This window comes from Rhododendron vialii, chromosome 6a (assembly GCF_030253575.1).
Source record: "Rhododendron vialii isolate Sample 1 chromosome 6a, ASM3025357v1".
NCBI classification, from domain to species: Eukaryota; Viridiplantae; Streptophyta; class Magnoliopsida; order Ericales; family Ericaceae; genus Rhododendron; species Rhododendron vialii.
The window spans coordinates 30,561,891-30,583,292 of NC_080562.1; the positions used below are offsets into that span (position 1 = coordinate 30,561,891).

Genomic DNA, 21,402 nt, shown 5'->3' on the forward strand with positions numbered 1-21,402 from the left:
AATGACATAAATAAAATTGACCACCTATTATATATAGAAGGGCATAAGATCCTCAAAATTATTACATTCTATGAGACAGTTCAGCTCAAGCAATCATATAGGGAAAATTCTATAATCAGTCCAATGGGCTGATAATAGTGAGTGTGTGAATGTGTATTAAAGGGTATAAAAAGTACACAGAAATACGTATTTTCCTTGTCTTTTAGTGTGCTAATCGTCTGCCCAGTGGGCTGACAATAGCAAGACCGATTATATAGTAACTAGCAAACTGCCTATGGACTACTACAAAAATGCACAATTTGGTTCAAAATTTGGTGATTCCTTTTATTCTCACACTCCAATGTTACAAAGTACTTCTACTAAATTGAGGAAGATTTATGGAAATTGATTTTTCGCACTCCACTTTTGAAGGGAAGATGTTAAATATGGAGTGCCAAAATCACTGTCTAACTCAAAATATATGTACACAAACTATAATTTTACACGAGACCCCTCTCTCTCTCTCTCTGCGTGTGCTGATTTAGCCAGCGCCACGACTGGAGACATATATTTGATTGGTGGCCGGTATTTGCATGTCCGAATCCTGACCTTTAGCTAGCCTCGCCTTCTCAAGCCTTGCTCGTCGACCAGCTTCTTGAATCCGGCGCTCGTGTTCTTTTAGCACTTGATCCATGTTAGTATCTGATGGACGAAGTAACGGACCAGAGTAATGCATCTTGTTGCCCTTGGACCCATGACCATTCTAAAGAAAAAGGGGGGGAGGGGGGGAATCAGGATTCAAGCATATCGAATAAGGAGGGACAAAAATATAATCACATGATGAAACCGATATGTAGCTTCAAACATGACATTTATGTAGAAACTTATAGTCAGGAAACTCACCAGAACGGCCTCTTTGACACTGGCTCTGGTTTTTTCTAAGCGTTGAGAACCGACACCGACAAAGATCCGATCGTTCTTCCTCATGGGTCCCGAAACTTCATATTGTACCGACGACATACCCAATTGATTTTCTGATTCTAGTTGTGAAGGAAAAAGTTTATCGGGGCACTCTTCAGACAACAACGCCCTTGATGCTACTAAACCAGATAAGGTTGATAAGTTTGCTCTGCTGGAAGGAAAAACAATATCATCGTATTTCTTCCCGGCCTTTTTCCATCCGCTCCCCGAAACCAACGGCCCTGAATTTGGAGCTCTTCTAGGATTTTGATCCGCTAGGTCTTTGTCCGCTTCTTTTGCAGCTCGTGTTTGTCTCTGTGGACCAATAGGAAACCCTGTAGCACCGTCCTCCTGATAACGGGCGAACTTCTCACTGCGGCTCTTTGAACCGGAGTTGCTTTGCCGGGTCTGTACACGAAACAATTTTTCTTCAATATTTAAGGAACACCAAAATGTTCAGGTAATCACTTTCACATGAACAAGGGGAAAAAAATAGTCACTTGCATGAAGAATGCATCGGAAGACCTAAAATAGTTATAATGGGTGAATTCGCTGAAAGAACTACGGAAATAAAATAACAAGGAGAACAAAAATATCCCAAACGAAGAATATGTAGGACACGGGTGTCCGACACAGTACAAGATAAAACCTGTTTCTATTCCTGAAGGCGTCAGATCAGAAATTTTGAAAAGATTACAATAGCATGCCGAGCAAAAAAAAGAAAAGAAAAGATTACAATAGCACTCACAAGATAAAGCATGTTCAATCCCATCTATAATTTTCGGCTCTAAGCCTTTCATTGGTTAGTCCAGGTAATATTCCTGCAGGCTGTGTATTAGTTTGAAATGAGGTCGTTGGTAACACAACCTAAAGATTGCTTATTCTTCACTTAAAACTGTAGTAGAAATTTCATTTTCCAGAAAGAAAAACAAAAACCTTAATTGAATTATTAACATAAAAAAACCAACAGCAATCTTGTTCTAGAGAGAACGATGAGTTAAGTCATAAAATATGGTCAAAATGAGGGGGCTAGGGCATCCCAAATCTTTTTTGATGTATCACAAAACAGAACTCAAAACCGTGGCAGCATGGTATTCCAAACTATGCCATCAGCAGCCCATAAAAAGAGAATCCTCCTCCGCCCGATCAGCAAATGGGGTATCACCTTCTGAAAGCGAAGTATCTATAATAAACTTTCATTGACTGATTCCCACAAAGATAAACACTGACGGATAAATAATTCTGAGCATAAAGTTTTATTGACGTTACATACATACGGCAGGGGCGGAGCCAGAAATTTTGGTTAGTGGGGTCAAAAATTAAATTCATATGCAATACATTTTTTCTACACACAAGTCCAAAAATAACTAAATTAAAAGGTTAATTATAAGATCGACATGCACTAATAATTCATTTTGCCTCATAATTGGCCCCAAAAGACTTGTTATATTTGAAAAACAATACATGATAGTCTCATTTCTAGCACTATCAACTCTCGAAAAGAAGAGAACGCTTAGGATTTCTATGCACTTAAAACAAGTTGGGGCAGTTTAGAGATTTTTTGTGGGGTCAAAATAGCTAAATTATACCTATTTCCTATGAAAATTTGGGGTCAAATTAATAAAAATGGGGTAAAAATTATACATATCCCAAGGGAAATTTGGCAGCCAATGGGGTCGGCCGCTCTCCCTTGTACCCATGTGCCTCCACCACATACATAAAACATCATACTTTTAGAGATTTTGTCTCCAAAATGGGAGTAGGGTCTCCATATTTGGAGAACCAAAGGCAATTTGGAGACCCAAATATCTAAAAAGTACGATGGGTCCCTCCTAGATTCTCTCATAAAGTGAAAGAGTGGGAATAAATTACAAAATCTCCCTCTAATATGTCACATCCATTCTCCATTTTGGGGTTTTAGAGATGGGTTGGAGATGCTCTTAGACCACCTGAATAGAGGTTTATTCTCAGCCACTGCAAAATCAACAAGGAAGCCCCAAAAAATAGCGAAACAAAGACTCAAAAGGCACCAACAAGAACAAAACTTGGATCAAACTACGTAGAATGCAACAAAGAAGGACTACCCAGTAAACAATATCAAAAAAGTCGTAGGAACCAAGCAGACAAGAACAGAATCCAAACAAGAAAAAGATATTTTTAAAAGATTTTGACTTTTGAAGCCTCGTGACCCCCACTAGCATGTTTGGCTAATCCTCATAAGACCAGGTTGGAATTATATAGGTCTACATAAGTCCAGTAACATCATGGGATTTTGCAGAACTTTTAATGTTTGAATACCCAGAAGGAAAGAATGCTTAGAAAAAGCAGAACGGGTGCAGGAAAAAACATGAATAACGATTTGTATCAGGCACCTGCAATGATTTCACTGCCTCGGCATTAGTATTTTGTGCTGGAACTGCCCGAGGTTGTGTTGCTGCTCCGGTTTCCTGGTCATCCCTCTGCCCCCTGCCTCCTGTCACTTCTTTCCTGTGAGAGTTGATGGAGAGCGTTAAAATTAGGATGACTCCATGGTGTGAAACTTAAGTATTAAAAATGCTATCAAAAAGGTTAAACGAGCAAAAGCTTCTTCTTTCCTGGTAGTCCATAGTGATTATATGCCTATATGTCATTCTTTGCTAAAGGAAGTTCCACATTATCGTATACATGCCAACAACAGTAATAACAAGACTGTAGAATATCTGCACCCATACGTAATCTGCGACTATGAGATGGACCATTTGACAAGGTGTTCAATTTTGCACCTTTCATACCCTAAATAATAGGACGTCAAGAGATGTTCTTGTCCGGTACTACTACATTCCAGGAATGTAAGTAGACCAACAAAAAGTGTGTTGCTCTGTAACAAACATGACAATCGAACATAGTGTGCACCTTTTAGCATCTTCATGCCGCAATTTGGTGTCAATCTCTTTGCTGGGAGGATATTTTGGCAGAGATGAAGGATCACAAGCAAGCGGTATTGTGGTAAAATACTGTTCGAGAAAAAAATTATAAAATTAAAAATTGAGGAAAACTAACAAAATTTAAGAGTTAGTAGAGTGATATGATAGCATTAAATCCATCCTAGATGTAACTAATATGACAACTGAAAGGAAAACATGAAATGAGATTTACAAAGATTGCAAACTCAGAAACAATGGTCAGTCAGTACTGAGAAGATATCTTCTGAATTTCTCCATCTTATTAATACATCTTCTTGGTAATGTGTTCCAAGTCTTTCCCCAAAAGAAAAGGAATGAAAAGGTGATCATTCAGAAGTTAAAATACAATGGGAAGAATGTCAACGAGCTATTTGACAACTCTTCCAAGCAATGTGCATTCCTAATGGTGAGAACCATACTTCATACATCCCATGTAGGGTGTTAGGAAAAATTTCACAGGAACTCTTTCAAGAAAATGTGCATTCCCTAATGGCTAGTGCACACCAACTGCCCTTTTACCTGGATAAAATCAGCAACGTGATTCTTGTTAACTTTCCTCCATATTTTTGTGTTCCCCACGGTATTAGACATAACATACAAACCGCATATTTGGCTTTGATGTGGTCAATAATGTGATTCTGGTTAAACATGTCATTCAATTGCCTTAAATTAAGGAGTAGAACATCAAGGAAGATCCAAAAGAAGGACTTCTCATTGTTAGGCTTTAACCTGAAAATTGCATCAAGTAACTCCTATTGTAAAATCTCTTCCCTGTGATTGGAATTTTTGCCCTAATCAACAAAAAAGTCTCTAAGAGTAAAAAGAATAAAAACTATTATCCTTAGAAAGGAAGCATTTTATGTTCAAGAGAATATGTCACGAAAGAAAGAATTTACTCTATTTTGCATCAAAAGACCAACAAAAACAAGATTTCATATGGACGCACAGAACTATACAGACAGACAAATAAATAAATTACCTCACTTTTGAGTGCAGAAGCTGCTGTTCCCCGATTTTCAGGATCTACAGACAATAAGGTCTCCATAAGCCATACAGCAAGAGGAGGAAAATCCTTAAACGTCTCCGCAAGACGTTGCTTATAAGGTTGTAGAGGTTTGAACACCGTCGAATGAGGTAACTTTGACTTTCTCCAATAGTCTTCCGACGGAGAGCCACAAAGCTTGAAGATTTTATGCAATTGCTCCACCTAAAAGATACAAACATGTACATTCTTAGTTGTCATCTCAACGGAAACCAAAATATGTACCAGCTACATCTTTACAGTATGTAACCAAATAAAATGTATTTGATATTTACATTATGTTGCACATAACTTAAATATATATGCATATGAACACAATAGGGAAAATGCCCTACATGACCATAACCAGGATGAAGGTGAAGTGTTCAGTTAAACTGCTCATTGTACCACAGAGAAAGGACCACTTCTGAGTTCTGACCCGGAAACATTATGAATGTTGCTGGTGCATGAAAGACCCTTGTAGCATGTCATTCACCATACAGCATATTGGATTGTTACTCATTTAATTGCCCAATTCCTGAAGACAACTAAGAATACTTCAAATAATTTTCTCTCAACTGCTTGATTTTCCAAATTTCTTCAGAAGTGTTTCAAAGAAAGGGTTGGCAAAAGGCCTTCTGAGCATCATCCTTTTTTCCTGTGTTCGCAAAACATCTGCTGAAACTGTATAATAGGCCCAAATTGTTCCATTTTATCATGATGATAAAAAAAATACATTCACTGAAGCTAAGCATGGAATGTTCATACTCTATTATGTTAAATAATACTCCACATGAATTCAGAAACCAAGCATTTTGGATTAGATCCTCCTTCAAATCTTTTCTCCCCCTATAGAAAATCAGCAGACAAGGCTGAAGGCTTAATGAATGCTCCCTATATTCAGTCCCTTTTGGAAGTTCCAAACTGAACAAGTCCACGCATTTAATCCAAGCAAATTCATACAAAAAGTACAAATTTCCAATATTGCCCCTTTCTCCCTACTTCCAAAGTATTAATAGTGACTTGTAAGGGACAATTTTGGAAAACTTAAAAGGACACTTCAAAGTGGGGCATGCATTGTGGGACATCCAAATTGGAAAGATGCTCACAGAATAAAGACGGACTGTACCTCCGTTCTACCAGGCATTATAGGCTTGCCAGCATATATTTCTCCAAGTATACAACCAGTGCTCCACAAATCCACTGAAGCTCCATAATGAGCTGCTCCAAGTAAAAGTTCAGGTGGACGATACCAAAGGGTCACAACACAGCTTGTCATTGGCACTCTCTGGTGAGGATCAAAAAAACTTGCTAAGCCAAAGTCTGCAATCTTCAGTATTCCATGATTGTCGACTAAAAGGTTTGAACCTTTAATGTCACGATGCAGAACACCACGACTATGACAATGGTCAAGTCCACTTAGTAGCTGTTGCATGTAACATTTGATCTGAAAAACACAAAAGGAAAAAAGGAGCTTTACTTTGAGCATCAAACACCATTTTGCAGATTGCTGGGTACAACTCTTTCAATTAACCACAAGAAGAAAAGCAAAGTTGTAACCATGTGGCATGTGATTATATTGAAAGGAAAAAAAACCCGCATGAAGTGCATTCCAAGCTTAAAGAAAAATTAATCAAGTACCTGTGGTTCTGAGAATTTGACACCAGGAAGAGATGCAAGCCCCATAAGATCATGTTCCATATACTCGAACACAAGGTACAAGCTACAAGAAGTCCTTGATGTGACCAAGCCTTCCAATGCAATTACATTTGGATGATCAAGCCTGCGCAAAACAAGGATTTCCCTTGCCATGAACTTGACGCTTTCAGGATCCATGTTGTCAAACCTCACTCTCTTTAAAGCAACCACTTTCATGTGAGTTAGATCACGAGCCTTGTATACATTGCTATAAGTTCCTTGGCCAATCTGCAACAATGAAATGCGATACTCCAGCATCAAAATCAGGACAGAGAGTAGCCAAACAGAATGCAGGATTTACGCTAAACATGTAAACAACATGCGAAGAATAGCATGAACTTCTAACAAACTAAACCAATTTCTTAAACTAACGCTTGCTAACAGTTAGGAATGAATAAAATGCTACTATAAGCATTCTTACTTTATTTAAACAAGAATTAGAGAAAGATTATAATTTTAGTAACTGCAACTCTCTCAGCACTCCACAGTTTGCTTTTAGAACTTCGGTCCATTGATGCTAGTTAAAAACCTACTAGTTTTCAAGGTTAATGAGTTAAAGCCTTGAAGATTGTGCACTTTCAGCATCCATTTAGAAATATATCATAAATGTTAAATGATGTTTACTCAACAGTAACCAAGAATAAAATACCCTAGATAAGTTGTAGAACACTCTAGGTGTAGATAGTTTTAGTTCAGTCGAAGAATATCAGCAAAGCGTATAAGTGATCATCACTGAACATAGATTTTAAAGGTAGTTAGGCAGAACTTCGCTACAGCACTATTGCCTTTCGACATATTTTATTACCATAAGTAAAAGAACTAAGATCAAGACGCACAACTATCCATCCTCCATGAAAAGTGAAAACCATTCAAGCTTTAAGTAATGGTAACCTTCGCGCCACAATTATTACCCAGAGATAGCAGTTTCATAACTGTAATAAACAAATAACGGCAGTTGACCATTACATCAGAAAAGGAACATACTTTGTCTAGCCTCTCGAAGGTATTAGCACGCCGTGGCACCCATCCACTGATAGCCTCTCCAGCTACCGCAGCAAGCCAAGAAGGCCAACCTGCAGCAACCTGTTCCCCTTCTGTAGCTTTTGGGATGCTTGCTATAGCTGGATAATCAGGAGCAACTATTGCACCACCATCTAACAACCTCTCAACATAGTCCCCCCCGACCTGATTTAAACCGGTGAACTTCTTATCTGTAAACCTGACTCTATTGTCACCACCATCTAACAACCACTCTTTCACCGGAAAATTCTCATCTCTCTTTGAAGAAATAACTCGAGGTGGTACATCTGAATTCGACAACCCTTTATTCGACTCTCTACTCAACTGTCTCCCCCTCAGTGTCTGTCTGACATCTTCTACAATATTAGGCTTTCCGCAAACGCAACCCATGAATTACCAATAAAAACCCAACACAACTCCCCAAACCAAACCGAGCCTTGTCTCACAATCAACAGAACTCCCCCTTTACTAATAATACATAAATCACTTGCAATAACTGTAGGCAGCATCAACCAGTCACTCTACCAAAAACTTCTCTTCTTGATATCCCTATAAAGAGAACAATCAACTGAAGTTCTGATCCAAACAGATAGAGAATCACCAGCAAAACCCCCTAAACCAACAACTAACTCTATCTGAAAAACCCTCTTCTACTTGAGAAAACAATGAACTCAACTTGATCCAGACACAGAATTCAACTCCTTTACCACCAATTTATCAGCCAATACTACTCCCATGCAATAAAAAAAACCAGAAATTCAATCAGCCATCAATGCTACAATGCTATATAAATTCCTGTATAGATTCTATAATCCAACAGGACCTGAAACTTCAAACATGGAGAGCAATCAGTGCGCATGTACCTCGAATTGGAATTGAGTGGGACCAACCCAAAAACCCCTGATCACTGATTTGGGGCTTTCTGCACTTGTCTGCCGTTTCTTGGAAAAGACAGTGGATTGAAAAAGTTTGGTTTTGAAAAAACCATTCCGTTGTTGCTTTTTTTTGACCATTTCAGCACAGTCGTAGTACAAGGATACCCATATACACTTGCCCAAAAAAAAAAAGAAAAAAGGATACCCATATACAGACGCACTCAATAAAATATACATACAACCATTGAAGGCTTGCCGGCGAGGCTCAGTCTCTTTTCTTTTATTTCCAGAAATGTAAAAAACAACTCTTTCTCTGTCCAATCTCCAACGTCTCTCTCTCTCTCCCTCTCTCTCTCTCTCTCTCTACTGAAAAGTAGGAGTAGTAGTTGCAGCTGATTAGTGGAAAATGATAGTAGTATAATGAGGTTGATTTCACCGATCATAAATAAACTTCTCATCAACAAGAGTAAAAAATTAGTAGTAATACAGCCGCTGATCATTTTTTGTTTGATTTGAATATACTATAATTTTTTTCTGATGGAGTTGTTCGAGTTAGTGGAATTGACTACGAATTCCTAATGGACCAAATTAATTACTCCTACTGGTATCTGGTAATAGGTTGGAGTTCATAGCTCAAGTGATCAACTATAGTATGTTTTTTTATACTCCTGTCTGTTTTGGTAATCGATGTCCGGATCAACTTACACGTATCTTAATTAAATTCAGAATCACAAAATTAATGACCAAATAATTTTCTAAAAGTCACAAGGGTTTTGCTGGCGAACGGAGTTGAACTTGGTGAGTCAAGCCACTTTGGGGTAACTTTTGGGAAGTCTTTTTGGCATCGTCTTTTTGTTATTTTCTCTTAATGTTGACTAGCTTCTGGTATAATTCTTACGTCACATCGTTCAATTAGACGAGAAATCGAAAAAGTATAAAAATGAAGCCCAAAGTTGAAAAAAAAAAAGTCACTAAAGACAACCATAAATACAATCTTCGAGTCTTTTGGCCATTTGTAAGGAATTTTTTTCAAACTTTTGACTTTATTTTTATACTTTTTCGATTCTTCTTATCAAACCGAATGATATACGTAAAAACAATACCTAACTATAATAAAAATTAAGAGAAAAACAACCACAAAGACAATGCCAAAAGTCAGTGAATAGTTAGGCCAAAGGAAGCGTAAGCAATCAACCATGTTAATTAAGTTGGTCCGGATCGTCATGCCTAGTAAAAGGATCTCATCCTGAGCTTAGAATGTGATTTAATTTTGCTCATTTTATTCGACTCATCCACTAGGTAATGCTTGCAAAAAATGTTTAAGTTCATCAAAATCGCGCCAATATAAATGAAACACGTTTATTTTGAAAAAAAAAATTACTAGTATAATATAGAGAATAAACTTTAGAATATGCATGCGTATTTTGTTCACAGGATTTGATGTTCAATCAATCTAATTTTTTATATTCATAACTTACTTAACGATAATAAAAAAGAAACAAAACTCACAGCAGGGTTCCTGCCTTCCTGGTATAAAAATTCCAATTTGGTTTCATAATTACAAGTAATTATCATGATATTTGAAAGAGAAATATTTTGTCACGTTACTTTGTCAAGATAAGTTTGATAAAATTATAAGGTTATTGTGTGTAATTAATGATGTTTTCTCAAGAATAATGTTATAAGTATATTTTTTTTAATTCTAAAATTCAGGAAAAAAAAAAAAAAAAGGTTGTTCACAAATTAATCAGGTGTTGCACGTACTTGGAGCATCTCCCGACCTCTAAATACCAAAATATCAAAAAATAGCTTGTACTCCATGATCCATCAATAACTCTAAATTTTTTGTCTGATTTTTTACAGTATTGTTTAATTTTTCGTTTATCCTTTCGTTGTAATTTTTTTGATTAATCACTCATCTCGACAAATAGTAATCAGAAGAATTTAAAAAATATTGACCAAAATTGAAAAAAAACTTATAAGTCGACACTGAAGGCAAAAAATAACAGCTATTTACTAGTTTTTTGCCTTTTGTGAATTTATTTTTTGCTTTTGGTCATAAATTTATACTTTTAGACTCCTCTTGTCAAGAAAACTAATAAATTCAGAAAAATATAACGTAAATCTAACAAAAAATTTTAAAAAAAGGACGAACCAAAATACTAAATCAAAAAATACAAAAAAAAAAAAAAAAAGAATAAATATCACCACACCCTTTAAACTTCACTTTTTAACTTTTAAATTTTAGTACACGACTAAAATAGAAACGAAAAAAAAATGAAAAAAAAAACTAAGGTTAATCAGATATTGGAGGCTAAACAATCGGCTCGGACCGTCAATTTTTTTTATTTTGCTCATAATTTTATTCCATAGCTGCTGATGTCAAATTAATTTGATATTTTGCATGAATGATGTGTTCAATGTGTCCTACGCAACGAGCTCGAATTGTTAAATATAAGATCAATGGTGAGTCTATCATCAAGGCCTTCACTCTACAATAAAAAAAAAGGTGTCCAGTTGATAAACCAAATCTTTTTTCTTGTACGAGATATGGATTGAAGCCAGTAGAACTGTCGACACTGAGATTACAGCAATCTCAGTTAATTTTGTTTAGACTTTTGGATGATCAACTCAATCAATGAAATTAAATGCAACAGATGTATGCATGCATGACTCTCGAATTTTGAGTCTACAAGGCACGTTTCTTTGATCTCGTCGTGGTCAATTGGACGGTCCGAATGCGTATCCAGTCCGTCGATGCGGCTCTTAGCTTATCTGGTTGTACCTTTTTGGCTTTCAAAATTCAAAAGAGAGGCCTGGTGTTCTCTTTTATGGAGAGACGTCGAACCCCCTGTCGTTGTTATTAATACACTAATTTTCCTCTGACACCCAACTAATGTACTACACAGTATTGGCGAAAAAATTGGACGGTGGTCCGTACGTATGCAAATTATACCAGTTTACTATAATATTTGGACTTGATCGCAAGTTTAATAAACCATGGGACGTGACTTGCAAATTTAAAAACTATCCAGCTAGCCAGCGTTGTCAAATAGACTTGTTGAGAAAAATTAGACGTGGGCCGATACGTGGGTGTGTATGGTTCCAAGATGCTGGCTTAAATTTCATTAATCTAGCTAGCATTAATTTTACACAAAACATTTCAGAGTGCAGCCATTGCTTTATTTTTAATCTTGAGGGATAAATGATCACACTCTCTGAGCTACAATACCAGGACATGCACGTACTACACTTACCATGTTTTGCGCACCAATTATAATTAGCTCTTGTAGCTGTGGCGAAGAAGTACGATGACCGCATGTTGGATGTCTCTTTCAGTTGGTCTCTAAAGTTATGAATGTTGTTGGAACATCGATCAGGCAAGCCACGAGACATTCTTAGGGAGAAACAAGTGGAAAAAGTTGTTGAAGCGCTAATTAGTCTTGGAGAGTTTGCAAGTGGGTGAGGGTTGAGTCAAGAAACTAGTCTCAAAAGCGGTATGGGGATACACATGTTGGAGCTATCATTATAGTTCTTTGGTTAGCTTAATGAGTATGTTTGCATCGGTGATTGATGTGCTTGAAATAATCGAGGAGGATGGTACATACTTGGAACAAAGATTAGAAGTAGCTTCATTGTTGGAGTCAATTCAATCATTTGATCGGACGGCTTCGAACATTTGGAGTTTGCCGTGCAGTAATAGTTGACTAGGGATGTTCTTGCCGAACTTTGGGCAATCAGAACTTGGATGTAATAGTTTTATGGGGGACGGCATCGAACGGTCTACCATGCCGTGCCTCCTAGCTTAGGGATTCCATAGCGCTTTTACTTTGATGCCCTCGAATGACTTGATCAACTTTGTAAATGGTTTTGATATTCATTCTGATGCCTTAGCCTTTTTTCATGTCTTATAATTTTTCAATTCTGATTGTTTTTTGTTGTGACATCATTGTTCGTAGCCCCCACTTTGGTTAATGGCTCGGCCAATGTGCCAAGCCTTAGCCAAAGTAAGAAAGCCTGAGAAAATTTTCAATGAGTGCCCCCACTTTGGCTTAGGGCTCGGCCAAAGTAAGAAAGCCTTACAAAAATTTCGATGAGTGCCCCCACTTTGGCTGAGGGCTCAGCCATGGTGCCAATCCTTAGCCAAAGTTAAAGGACCGAAAAAAGGTTTGTGGGTGCCCCCACTTTGGTTTAAGGTTCGGCCAAAGTGCCGGTCCTTGGCCAAAGTAGAAAGGACTAGCGGATTTTTGAGTTTGTGGGTGGTTTACTCACCGAAGCGTGAGCGTAACTGAGCTGTGGCCAACCTTAGTATTTTGCCAAGCCGAACCAGAGTGTAAGTCCCAGCCGTAGTGAGGGTCTTAGGTTCGGCAGACCATATGTCCGGGGTGCTTATATGGGCATCATAATGGCCGAAGCGGTGGCGCGGGCGCCGTTTGTGCGGGTGTGACCGAAGTCATCGTTAATATGCTTGGCAAATGCCGAGGTTAACAAGTCCTGCCAGAAACAAACAACAGAACCTAAAACTCAACCACTCCTACTAAAATGCTGTCATTATTTTTTTTTTATCAGCAAAAAGAGATGTGTAAAACTCGATAAAGGGTGTAGGGAGAAGATAAACCAAGCTAAGCACGAGCACCATGACAGCATGAAGCAAGTGAAAGCCTAGAAACCTAGCAAAAAGGAAAACATCCAACGAAGTGTTCAAAGCAAAGGAAAAGCAAAAAAAGGTACAAGACAAAACAAATACTACAACCTAAATAAGTTTAAGTTAAGCCAATGCCAAGACTTGTCTGGGTAAAGGACAAAATCGAACATGCCACATATCTGAAAACATCCAAGCGTGTATCATCTCCAAAGAACTTCCACTGAAGCAGATTAAAGGTCCCAGGTATGACTGTTATACCATGGCCTGGCCAATATGAACCATCATATCTCAAAACAAGAGTCATTAATGCAACAATATTCATCAAAGTATCCACATATGCAACAGGCATCTCCGGAGTTCCTCCCGCCTGATTAGAAAGCAATGACGCGTGGATCATTATACCCGACCTGCTTTGAAACAGACTGCATACGTTGAGTTTCTAGTTTTCTCAATGTAGATCATATGGTTGAAGCATAGAAATATTTTGGTTGGATTTCAGCCTACCTTTTTTTTTTTGACAAGTACAAGTTCTTTTATAACAGACCAAACCAAATACAACTCAAGACTAGGATTCAAGGAGGAAAACATATCTCAAAAGAAAAGCACCCTATACAAGCTGAGAACAAACCTATCGGGTTCTATGCAAAGAGATACTGTACAAAATAAGTAAAGGAAACAAAGAAATCACTACGTATCTGTTTGCTGCAATATATGCCAACTTGCAAGACCCCAATTGTCACATTGGGTCTTATTCTCCACAGAAGGCTCGATCTTCCTCATCGAGCTGAGATAAGCCCATATTGATCTAATAACAAAAGCTGAGCTAGCTGCTTGATCATTATGGAGGCGGGGGGCTGCTGTCCCCCGGGGACAGCAGCGTGCTGCTGGGCCCAGTTTTTGGGCCCACTCTGGTCTCGCTCCGATGATCGGAATCGTTCACTTTATAGAACTCGCCGAGTAGAACAACCATCCAAAAAAAAATCAACTTAATTGGATATCGTTAAGTGCCTGATCGGAACTTTTTTATGTTGAAAAGAATGGACCCGAAACACTGGATGTAACCCATGAACCGAGAGTTATATGGGCCTGATTAGGCGTTTAACGATATCCAATTAAGCTGATTTTTTGCATGGTTATTCTACTCGACGAGCTTTACAAAATGAACGATTCCGATTATTGGAGCGAGACCGGAGTGGGCCTAGAATCGAGCACAGCACCCCCCCCCCCCCCCCCGCTTCCGATCATTATTAGACATAAAATTCTGTTGAAAGGTTCCTTTCCATCCATATAAAGTAAACTTGAATCTCAGTAACTACACAACTTTCAACAACCCCATGAGTCAGAAAGTATGAGCCCCATTGAAAACAGCATCGATAGCCGATGGAGTTTCTTCTTGTGGTCATATTATTATCATCCTTATGTTTTCTACTAATGTTTATTTTGTGCATTTGGCTTTTGACCGCAATGAAGTGGGTGATAAATATGATTTGATCGATGCTGCAAAACTCAAACACCTTTTTTTATCGAGAACTCAAGCATGTTGATTTAGAGGGACTGGGGAAGGTGTTGCGCAACCCCGTGCTGCGCAGCGCGCTGTGCACGGCAAATTGCCGCCGCCCTCACTACAAGAAGTAATGGTTTTAGGGACCAAATATGATTTGATCGATGCTGCAAAACTCAAACCCCTTTTTTTATCGAGAACTCAAGCATGTTGATTTAGAGGGACTGGGGAAGGTGTTGCGTAGCCCCATGCTGCGTAGCGTGTTGTGCACGGCAAATCGCCGCCGCCCTCACTACTACAACAAGTAATGGTTTTAGGGACCAAATATTTTGGCTGCAAAAGCTAAAATTTTAGTTGCCAAAGACATTTCGGGACAACATTCCATTGTCACGAGGTTTGTGCTTAAAAAGTGGTCCAGGAAAGTCCAAAACCCAGTTTAGGGGACCATATAATAGTTTTGTTGCTAAAAGGGATGAATTAGCAACCAAATCCACAAAAAGTCCACAATAGTTTCATTTTCTTGGACAAAAAAACTGGTCCCAAAAGGCCATCTAAATTTTGTCCTTAATAAACATTTTGTTGCTAAAAGCTTATGTCAACTACCGATAAATATGGTCTCCAAATGCCTTTTGCTTTTAGGAACCAAATTACTAGAATTCAATAACCTCATAATTTTGTCACAAAAAAATGCATTTGGTTGCTAAAACATTATTTTTCTTCTACAATTACCCATCCTAATTGCCATGAGCACAATCTGTCCAATCATTCATTTTCAACAGAAATGATAATAGAGTAAGATCATGGAATTAGAGTAAGCCTTTTGGCTCAGAAAATGAACAATCTTTCATTCTTATTTCAGTGGCTAGACTAACATCTCTTTACACTTCCACATCTGTCGCAAAGTGTATATACTGTACAAACTAAGAAACACAATCCAAGATCCACTCCAACCTCACTTTAATAGCAGGAAAAAAAGAAGAAGAGGAGTTTGAAAGCCAAGAGACATTCATTTCGTAACAAGGAGTTGAGAAGATCTCGAACAGACTCGTATCCAACTCGCAAGGCTTCAAGCACACGTTCGAAACCACAACGTGGCAAGGAATTCTAAGCACGCCTTTTTGTTTTCTGATTCTTGCTGTTCTGGTGATTCTATGGGATCGTTACAGGGGCTCGAGCTAAGGTTTCCTCCTGCAAGATGGTCATAACATGTTCAAGCTCACTGGAATAGATTGGGGTATACAAAAACTCACAATAATCTCCCAGTAATAAGAAAAATAGGACCAAATAAAACAGAGTTCTTCTACAAGATTAAAATGTTATCAGCTGCAAAAATAAGTACGAGGTACAACTTTTTCCAAGTTTGGCGATAAAGGTGCAAGCCTCATGAGAAGTCCAGTTAGTCAATGCAAATATTAGCCAAATGAACCAAACACAACCAAGTGACCTGACTAGCCTGACTCTAAAACTCTTGGCCGTTGATCAAACTGAACTGCACAACTCTCACTTGAGTTTAAGATAACAACTATATCAACTTGAAATCAAGAAATTCAATGGTGCATATGAATGACATGACTGTTTTGGTTCTGAAGTTGGCCTCTTTTACAAGAGATTAATCCACAGCCAAGCCAGCCAAGAAAAGAATTTCAGATTGACTCATTGTGCATGTTTCCAAGCATTCTAAGTTGACAAGTATTTCTGAGCTATGTTACATGGACAAGTGTAGAAATGCCATATTGGTTTTGAATTGTTGTGTCCAGTACACATTCCACACCCACATCGGTATTGTGTTGTCTCAACAATGGTGCTTCACCCAAAATGGTGGAACCACGTAACATAGGTTGTGAGATGCAACATGACTTTAGTGAGGACCAAACATTAGAACCATCAACTAAATAATGTAGACACCTATATTGTTGATAGCTCGCGTCAAAGTGTAGAGATCTTATAAACAGATTTCATCAGGAGACCCCTGGTTGTTAATTTGTCTTCGCTGGCAATCTTATGTGCAGAACTGTAAGTGTTTTTTTGCGAATCAGGCTGTTTCACCCTATTATTTCTGAAAAAATCCTTACCGATATCATATCGAGTTGATTTTTTACAGAAACTCTTAAAAAATTATTTCAAAAATAATGAATGGTTCGGATCATATTGGTGGGACCCGAGGTGGGCTCCATAAAAGTATATGTACAAGATTTGTGTAAAAATGTATGTGTCCTTAGATTTATATTGTAACTGAATTGTTGTTCTACTCTTCCCAACATTTTCTCGTGTGGTGTACCCGTATCCCAGTTGAATTCCTGCTACACACTCTTCGCCCCTCCCTCTTCGGATAAATCTTAATCGCTTTCCTTGTTGTTCATTTATATACGTTTATTCACTGTCTTCAAATTACAACAATGACTATTATACATAGCTTCAAATAAAAAATAAAGGTCCAGATTTACCGTCGCAAAGGATTTGTCTAGAGCTAGCTATATATGTATGTATTACTTGTAAAACTTGAATTTGATTCGACGATTTTTCTACTTGACTCTTCAACCAGTTTTTGGCATATTTTGAAAGTCAACAATATATATTCTTGATACATGACCAAAAGAGATCATGATTCATCACCCCCCAGTGCAAGGCATCCACCACATGCACTTACCTTTTCGTATTTTATGGATCAAGACTCCCAAAGACAACAGTTTTCTTTAGGAATGGGACCCTAAGGGAATCTGCAGGGTTGGAAAGTGAAACAAGAGGTCGTCAAGACAACCCAACAGAGAGAGAGAGAGAGAGAGAGAGAGAGAGAGAGAGAGAGAGAGAGAGAGAGAGAGAGAGAGCTTGAAACCAAAGCCAAGTAGCCAACCACAAGACTAGAAGAGAGTAAAGGGAACTGCTGTTTGTTCAACTTGCAGGATGGATACATGAGCTTTTGGTCCAAAGTCTAAATCGATGTGCTTTGATCTTTCGTTTCACCGGTGCCATTAATATAGCGGTGGTCAGAGTGGAATCTACGAAAAATTGTGCTGTAGTAGTATTTGCAAATGGACAAAAAAATCAGGCTATCCGTGTCATGCAGGTGTAATGCAAAGACATTGTGTCGTGGTTCAGGACCACAACGTCAACTTTGGCCATCGAGGACTTAGATTGCTCCCGGAGTACCACGTGGTATTGTTTATGTGGTATTCCAAACTATTTACGTAGCGACCAATTTTGCGTTATCATTCACTCTTAAAGACATGGATTGACTCACATTGTATGGTAGTGATATTGACCAATTTTGCGTTATCATTCACTCTTAAAGACATGGATTGACTCACATTGTATGATAGTGATATTTTATTTACGGAAAGTACCACATGACAATTCTAGCGGGTGCTTGGGAGTATCTGACTTGTGATTCATATTATAGAAACTAGTTTAGTTCTAGATTTTACAATTTCCAGGAGGTCCAAACACGTAGAGTTTCAACTTTCAAGTCTCACCTTTTCACAGAATTACGGGGTATTTCCCGAACCAATCTACAAGTTGTAGACTACAGGCTTTTTGTTTTATTCTTATTCGAATCTTTTTCTCGTTTGTTAGTTTTGCGTCAAATTTTTATGTACCATTGGTTCGTCTCGATGAGAGGAGTCAGAAAAATAAAAAATAAAAACAATTTTTACACAAGTATTTTTTGAAATATCCAAGAAAAGAAACACAAGTCATTTTGGGGATTTTTCTTGGATATCAAATACACAGTTGATATTTTGTAAATATCAATTCGCGTTCTCGGATTACTATTGCAATTTTGCAAGTATCAACACATTTTCCACTCATTATCCCTAGATTCCCCACCATAAGGACCCGTTTGCGAGAACGATATGTTGTATGCTCGAATTAATCATTCGTCCCCAGTTTGGTCCGGTATCAAAGCATATATTAATCCAAAGCGGTTCGTCTGCTATCAAAGTCTGAGACTTAAGAGTCGATCTCTCCTAAGACCTCAAATTCAAAACTTTTCATGTGCAATCATTTCCTTTGGACCCAATCTATGCGAAGTTTTGCTCAAATTTTAATAGAGATCCCACCAGCAGAGATGAGAGTGATCCCCAAAAACAATCGAAGAGCATGTAAACTAGTACGTACACTTAAGTTGTAAGAAAAACAAATCAAGCACATAAGTACATATCTCTCCTTCTATACAATACCCATTTTGTGTCTCCTATCATATTCTCTAGATGCTAGAGGTGTGCACGGGGCGGGGCGGGGCGGCTTTGACCCGACCCGATCCGACCATGTCAGGTAAGAATATTTAGGCCCGCAAATTAAACCGCACAGGTGGTAAGAACCGTCCGCAAACCCAATTCTTTACTTCAGGTCCGGTTGGGTTGCACCAAAAACTAAATTGAGCTTTATGGATTGGTCGGGTCGGGTCCGACCCAATGGGTAAGGAACGCACTAACCCGAACCCCAAATCGAAATTTGATTTCTAACAAAAAGTAAACCCGCACCCGTCCGAACCACATGCTCGACCTTGCCCGAGACCCTTTGGGTCCAGTTGGGTCGGGTCCGCAGCCCCGCGGATTTTTTGCACACCCCTATCAAATGCTATAATTTTCTCTCTCCTTCGTGTCTCTCTCCTTCGTGGATCTAGGGTGGCTATGGTGCTGCCTGCATCGCAGCGCTACAGAGAGTTCAATAATTGATAGCTTGAATTTTAATTCAAACAATAGACGATATAGATCTGTAGGAGTTCGGATCAAATCTGAGCCATCCATGCTAAAATAAATGACCGAATCGGCTGCCCTAACACATTATAGTGAAATAGATGGCCGAATCAGCTGCCGTACAACACTGCGGTGGCGGGCTGCACCACAGCATCTCCCAAGTCCCAAGCCGTCCTTCTTTGACAATTTCCTTTGCATAACAAATCGATCCCCTGCGTTGAAGGGAATACTAAAACCCATCAGGCCATCCATCACCTTTCCCGCAATTTCCCCGTGAGTGTAATTATTCTTCCTCCCATATATCCATCTAGAAATACGTACGGATTATCTCTCCTTCTGTGCACTAAACAAAAGTCCAAGTCCACACCCCAAGAAAGAGATAAACGAACGTACAGAAATAGAAAGAAGGGATAAAAGGAGATTCTCGAGAGAGAGAACCAAACCACAACTGCAAGCATTGAGCATCCATGGCAGCAAACACCACAGAACAACAACAACAACAACGTTCAACATCACTCACCAAATCAACGTCAGCATGTTCTCTGTTCATAACAAGGCTCATGATCCAAAGATGAACATGGGTGTTCCTATCCATTCTAGTCTACGCAATCCTCCTCTCATCCTCGTGGAACATCCTCAGATCCGTACTCTCTTGGTACGAATCCACCATTAACCCGTCTTCTTCGACTTCAGGGTGGTGGCCGGCGCCGGCCCTGTACGTGGCGGCGGAGCTGGGGGCGGTGTTGGGGCTGCTGTCGATGGCGGCCGCCGTCGCCGTGGCTGTGCCGGCCGCCGTGGTGACGTGGATCACCGTGATGGTGCTGCTCACCTTCTGCGGGAAGCCGCGGAGGGCGGTGGAGGCGGAGGGGAGGAAATTGACGGCTGAGATTAGTGGGTTTGTGGGGAAGATCTTGATCAAGGAAGGGAATGTTGTTGCTGTTGTTTGTGCCGTTTTTGGGTACTTTGCTCTTGTAAGGAGGAGCAGAGGAGAGGTTGGGGATTCTTATTATTAGGTTGTCAAAATTTGTTGGTACTTTTGTAAATACAGGTTAGTTACGACTCCTATTGCGGAATTTACTTCGATCTGCATCTCCCTAGTATGTGAAGAGAGTTTGAGAATCGTGTCTAATATAAGACATAGGCAAGTTTTTCTTTTGATGTAATCTGTTTATCTTCTTTTATTTTTTTATTTTTTTGGAAAGCGGAATTGAATCTGTTTGTCTTTCGCTTGGTGGAGATTGTATCATAATTTGTAGTCTGTTTTCGGATGGAAAAAAAAGGCTTTTCATGAATGCAACCATATGCTTCTCTATTCAAGAAAATTAAGTTATGGGTTTGAAGTAAATTAGTAAGCACTTGATGGGCTTTTTCCTTGGGGATTTTTGGGAGATTGATTAAAGGTTGTAATGCGCCTCAACGGTTTTCATGATATCGTTGTCAATTACCACGATTCGAATGATTCATTTTATAGAGTTCATAGAGCATGAGATAAAAGCTTTTCATGAATGCAACCATATGCGTCTGTTCAAAAAAATTAAGTTAAGGATTTGAAGTAAATTAGTAAGCATTTGATGGTCTTTTTCCTTGGGGATTTTTGGAAGATTGATTAAAGGTTGTAATGCACCTCAGTAGTCTTCGAGATATCGTCGTCAGTTACCATGATTCGAACGTTTCACTTTATAGGGTTCATGCTCTTTTTAGGGTTCATAGAGCATGAGCATAAGCATTTTGTTTGCTGCAAATATAATCTAACGATTCGAGCATTTATAACTACAAAATCAACTTATATTTGTCTCATAGGAGTTTATTTTTGGATCATACTAATAATTCATTATTTAGAAAACGTACATTTTCAGTTAAGGGATACCGATATCCAATCAACTTTAGTGTATGAAAAATAAAGTATGTGACAGACTTCATAAAATGAAACGATTAGATGCTATCTCGATGAATCTCACAAAATGCTCCTTCGTGTATTTTTTATTTTTTTTGGTAATGCAGGGTGTTCCGGACTATTTTGTACACACTTCAAACTAATCTCTACATCCCTTTAATTTTATAGCCGTT

The 21,402-nt window shown here is 38.7% G+C and overlaps 1 protein-coding gene and 1 pseudogene across 2 annotated transcripts; one reads left to right on the top strand and one right to left on the bottom strand.

Moving 5' to 3' along the window:
- Positions 1-298: 298 nt before the first annotated feature.
- On the bottom strand, positions 299-8,919 carry LOC131329490 (probable serine/threonine-protein kinase At1g54610). 2 transcript variants are annotated; one of them, XM_058362630.1, is made up of 9 exons: positions 8,484-8,919; positions 7,585-8,347; positions 6,544-6,828; positions 6,032-6,349; positions 4,861-5,088; positions 3,832-3,932; positions 3,312-3,426; positions 883-1,347; positions 299-742 (listed from the first exon to the last, which is right to left on the bottom strand). In XM_058362630.1, the coding sequence occupies exons 2-9, from the start codon at positions 8,008-8,010 to the stop codon at positions 521-523; spliced, it is 2,160 nt and encodes a 719-aa protein (XP_058218613.1). In that variant the 5' UTR covers positions 8,011-8,347; positions 8,484-8,919; the 3' UTR covers positions 299-520. The 2 variants fall into 2 exon arrangements, with proteins under 2 accessions (XP_058218613.1, XP_058218612.1); XM_058362629.1 differs by having other exon boundaries at positions 7,585-8,919.
- Positions 8,920-19,578: 10,659 nt separating this feature from the next.
- On the top strand, positions 19,579-20,657 carry LOC131329261 (uncharacterized; annotated as a pseudogene).
- Positions 20,658-21,402: the final 745 nt, after the last annotated feature.